The sequence below is a fragment of the Myotis brandtii genome, unplaced genomic scaffold (assembly GCF_000412655.1).
Source record: "Myotis brandtii unplaced genomic scaffold, ASM41265v1 scaffold434, whole genome shotgun sequence".
Classification (NCBI taxonomy): domain Eukaryota; kingdom Metazoa; phylum Chordata; class Mammalia; order Chiroptera; family Vespertilionidae; genus Myotis; species Myotis brandtii.
The window spans coordinates 2147141-2151771 of NW_005366599.1; the positions used below are offsets into that span (position 1 = coordinate 2147141).

The following is a 4631-nucleotide window of genomic DNA, read 5'->3' on the forward strand; positions in this document are numbered from 1 at the left end:
GAGACTCCCGATGAGGCCAGGACAGGTCGCCCACCCGGCATAAGCTCACGGGGCAGCCCAGGCAGGCACCACGAGGGGCTCTAATGATGGACCTCATGGCTGTGTAGGGGACGGGTTGGTTTTGGGGTGTTGGGCTGGTGGCCTCTGCCCCCTAATTCACTGCTGCTCCCCGCGGTCTCTCCCCCGGTGCCCCACCACAGATGGGGGGACAAGAGCTCAGTCCCCGAGCCCTGAAAGGGGTGGGTTCCGAAAGCAGAGGCCTCCTTCCAGTGGCGTATGTACAAGTCTTTATAAAAGAATCAAAGCTCAATAAATATGCAACTTTACAGCGAGCCCAGCGGGCCTGGGGGCGAGAGGGAGGCGAGGGCAAGCAACTGTCCCATCTGGGGCCAGAGGAGGGTGGAGGTGGGTGGCCCTGGAGCCCAGCGCAGTGGAAGCTGGTGACTTCAGGGAATAGCGGACGAGGAATCCTGCTGGGCAGGCGGGGGGGCAGGTTAGTGACGGTGGGGACTGTGGGGGCCATCCTGAGCCTGGGCCTCTGCCGAACCCTCCTCATCTCCATCCAGTCTGGCCAAGTGCAAACGGCCCAGCGGCGGCAGGGGTCCCGCCCGGCACTCGGCTTGTGCGCACACAGGCAGCAGCTGGAGCGGGGGCCGCACCCCCCCGGAGGCCTGCTGTCTGCTGTCCGTGGTCAGTGGCACCCTTGGGGGCCTCCCTCTGCTCAGACCTCCCTGCAGGGGAGGGGAGGGGAGAGACAGTTCTTCCTTTGCTGATGCCACTCAGAGGGACTCCAGCCACCCTCTCCTCCCCGCTACACTTCTGACCTCTGACCCCTCACCACTGCTGGCCGAAGACACCCTCAGCCAAGCTCTGGGGCAGGCCTTGGGGTCCCTCTTCCATCCATAGCCCTGGGTGCCACCTGCTCCAGCCATGACCGCGCCCCTACCCACCCCCAGGGCTCAGTGCCCCCAGTGCCAGCTCGCTGGGCCGCCGGCCCTCTCCACCCCGGGCGAGGCACTCACGAGGCAGTGAGCGTGGAGTTGAGCAGCAGGGTGGTCCTGATGCGGTAGAGCTGGGCCAGCGTCAGCTTCCTGTGCTGGGCAGAGATCCCGGGGGGCGGCTCAGGCTGGACCCTGGGGGAGGCCCCTGAGGACAGCTTTCTGCTCCTCCTGGCGGGCCCTTCAGGCTCCCCCGCCAGGCAGGTGGTCCTGTCCTCCATCTCTGATGGCTGGAAGCCACTGCCAGGGCTTGGGGCGCCCCCGCAATTCCAGCGGGGCCCAGCTTCGTGAGGGGAGCCCCGAGTCCTAGTGCCGGTGGCTGTGGCAGCCAAGCAGAGTTCCGACAGGCTGCGGCTGGGGGCTGGCGGCACCCCCTGGGTGGCCTCAGATTTGGACTTGAGCAGGTGGGGCAGGCAGGGCAGCAGCTGGACAGGGGTGCGGCGGCGGCGGGGGCAGGGCGGCAGCCAAGCAGAGTTCCGACAGGCTGCGGCTGGGGGCTGGCGGCACCCCCTGGGTGGCCTCAGATTTGGACTTGAGCAGGTGGGGCAGGCAGGGCAGCAGCTGGACAGGGGTGCGGCGGCGGCGGAGGCAGGGCGATGGAGGGGGTGAAGGGGCCTGTGGTAAATCTAGGGGCTGGGGCGCTGGCTCCACCACAGGGGCTGGGGTCGCAAAGTCTTGCAAGGAGGTGGGGGAGAGGGTGCCGTAGGCGGAGTCCATGGAGCAGGAGCGGCCGTCCCCGGGGCCCAGGGCCAGCAGCTCGCTGGTCGGCGTGACGGACGAGGCAGTGGTACTGAGGGACATCTCGTCCGACTGGGAGCTGAAGGGGCCCCCCTCGAACTCGGGAGAGGACAGCGTCTCCCCGGGCTCCAGCACCACCATGGCCAGGGTCTCTGTGGAGCCGTCCGAGGCGCTGCGGGCCGGGAAGGGAGTCAGTCCCGGCACAGGAACCCCGTGCAGCCCCGGCAGGGCACAGCAGGGGCCCACAGCCTCGGCCCTGCCCGCCTGAGGCTCAGAGATGGCCAACATGGCATCAGCCCAGATCCCCTAGCTCCTGTGCCCACAGCGGACATCAGCATGGCATCCGTCCCCATCACGGACTCTTTCCCGTGGGACACAGCCTGAGCGCCCTCAGCTCGCTCCAGGCAGCTACTAATGAGCAGAGTTGGCGTCAAGTTGAAAAGCCTTTGCCAGCCCCGCCTGGACTCCGGTGCTCCCACACCAGAACCCACACCCGCTCCCTGCTGGGTTCACAGCGTGAAGCCATTCAGAGAAAGGCATTGGAGCCCTGCGCAGTGTCTGCGGCCTGGGGGTCAGGAGCTCCAGGCTGCAGTGCCTGCCCGGGCCGGGCCTGCTGGGGGTCCTGGGCAAGCGTACCAGTGCTGGGAGTCCAGGCTGTTGCTGCTTTTGCGCAGGATGGTGGGGGAGCTGGTGGCGGAAGTGCTACTCTCCCCACCCTCCTCATCCTCCTCGTCTTCCTCCTCGTCCTCCTGCTCATCCTCCTCCTCCTCCAGGCTCTGCAGGTGCTGCTGGCTGCCCCCGTGCTCCTGTGCACGCAGCTGCTGCAACTGGTTCTGCAGGCGGGGGCGGCGTCCACAGGGGCAGGTGGGCTGTGAGCCGCAGCCCCCACCAGGCCTGCTTAGGAAGGGCTCGAGTCAGTGTCCGCCAAGACTTCTGCCTGCCCTGCCCATCACAGCCCTGGCCCAGGGGCAGGGGGCGGGCTCCTCACCAGGGTCCCGCAGCTCCCGGCACACGATCTTGTCCACCAGCAGTGGTGGCCTGATGACCTTGGTCCTCTCAGCCTTCTTCACTGCCTTGGTCACCAAGAGCAGGTCCGTGAAGAGGAAGCAGTACACATCCATCTGGGGGGCAGGGGGAGCAGGAGAGGCCAGAGGTCAGAGCCAGGGTCCTGGGGCCTCAGGCAGGGACCCTCCGCCTGCCCGCTGCAGCGCCCTCTCCTGGGGGCACTCAGACTTGGTCAAACACCTCCCCTGCCCTCAAGGCCATGAATGTGAGAGCAGAATTAAAAGGAAGAGCAAGCCTTAGCTCAGCCGTGGGCAAACTACGGCCCGCGGGCCGGATCCAGCCCGTTTGAAATGAATAAAACTAAAAAAAAAAAGACCGTACCCTTTTATGTAATGATGTTTACTTTGAATTTATATTAGTTCACACAAACACTCCATCCATGCTTTTGTTCCGGCCCTCCGGTCCAGTTTAAGAACCCATTGTGGCCCTCGAGTCAAAAAGTTTGCCCATCCCTGCCCTAGCTGGTTTGGCCCAGTGGATACAGCATCGGTCTGTGGACTGAAGGGTCCTGGGTTTGATTCTGGCCAAGAGCACATGCCCAGGTTGTGAGCTCGGTTCCCAGTGGGGGGCGTGCAGGGGGCAGTCCATCGGTGATTCTCTTTCATCATTGATGTTTCTATCTCTCTCTCCCTCTCCTTTCCTCTCTGAAGTCAATAAAAAAAAGGAAAAACAAGACGATTTTCTTTCATTGAGCTCTAGACTTGTGACTTATTTAAATTAAAACTTGATATTAAAGAGGAAAGGGAGGTAAATTTTATTTTATTTTTATTATATTTTTATTGATTTCAGAGAGGAAAGGAGAGCGAGAGAGAGAGAGAAACATCAGAGAGAATCATTGCTTGGCTGCCTCCTGCACGCCCTCTACTGGGGATCGAGCCTGCATGTGGCCTTGACCAGAGTTGACTCCGAATCCTTCAGTACACAGGCGGACATTCTAGCCACTGGGAGGCAACTTTAAAATCCTGACTTGCAGGCTCTGGGCTACATGGCGCATGATGGATTACTAGCTCAGTGCAAGCGTCTGTTCCTGGCCTGCTAACGGAGTGTGCCCCCTCCCTCCCACCAGAAACCACACGGCATCCAGTGGGCAAGACAGGCGCCCACGGGCTGTGGCCATGCTGCTGAATTTGTAAAGCGCAAACTGCAGGCAGATAATCATCCCTCATAGACCACAAGGTCACTAGTTCTTGAATCACCGCCCCACTGACTGGGCAGCTGAGAACCACTGGCTCCACCCAGGAGGTGGCCCAAACCTGCAGGGCAAGCAGGGGCGAGGCAGGGGCCCTGCACACGGGGTGGCCCCTAGAGTCACCTTGCTGTCCTTTCCCTCCTTCATCCTCAGGCTGCCCTCCAACAGCAGCTGACGGGTCTCCTCGGGGGAGGCACCAGGGATGGGCGCGGTCAGGTCCAGGTGCAGAAATTCCTTCAGGAGCTGGGGGGGGGGGGGGGGGGGGGTGTGGTCAGGGCTGACCTCCCAGGTCAGCGAGGAGTCCCCACGCGAGACTCACTCCAGCACCGCCCTCCTGCCAGTCTGGCCCCTCCTCCCTCTCAGCAAGGTCAGGCCGCCCACCTTGTCCACCTCGTCGTTGCTACCCTCCACCACCTCGTAGGCGTCCATGCAGCTCACCACGGCGGCCAGCTGCTGCCGCTCCTGTCGCTGCCACATGCACGCGTTCACGTGGTGGATGAAGCGCTCCACGGAGCTGATCATGGTGATGACAGCCTCCTTGGCACGTGGCTCGTCCCTCTTCCTCAGCATCAACTTGAGCAGCAGCGGGTACTTGGTGAGCCGCTGGTGGGGCTTGGCGAGCATGTCGCTCAGCTTCAGCC

General features: G+C 63.0%; 1 protein-coding gene across 1 annotated transcript in view; it reads right to left on the reverse strand.

Moving 5' to 3' along the window:
- Positions 1-264: 264 nt before the first annotated feature.
- Positions 265-4631, reverse strand: part of PLEKHG5 (pleckstrin homology domain containing, family G (with RhoGef domain) member 5) — a 48968-nt gene continuing 44601 nt past the window's right edge. Inside the window, 7 exon segments of the mRNA XM_014546177.1 lie at positions 265-731; positions 1023-1336; positions 1473-1908; positions 2373-2673; positions 2725-2857; positions 4114-4233; positions 4372-4404. Of these exon segments, the coding sequence (XP_014401663.1) occupies positions 722-731; positions 1023-1336; positions 1473-1908; positions 2373-2673; positions 2725-2857; positions 4114-4233; positions 4372-4404 (1347 nt within the window). The 3' untranslated portion in view covers positions 265-721.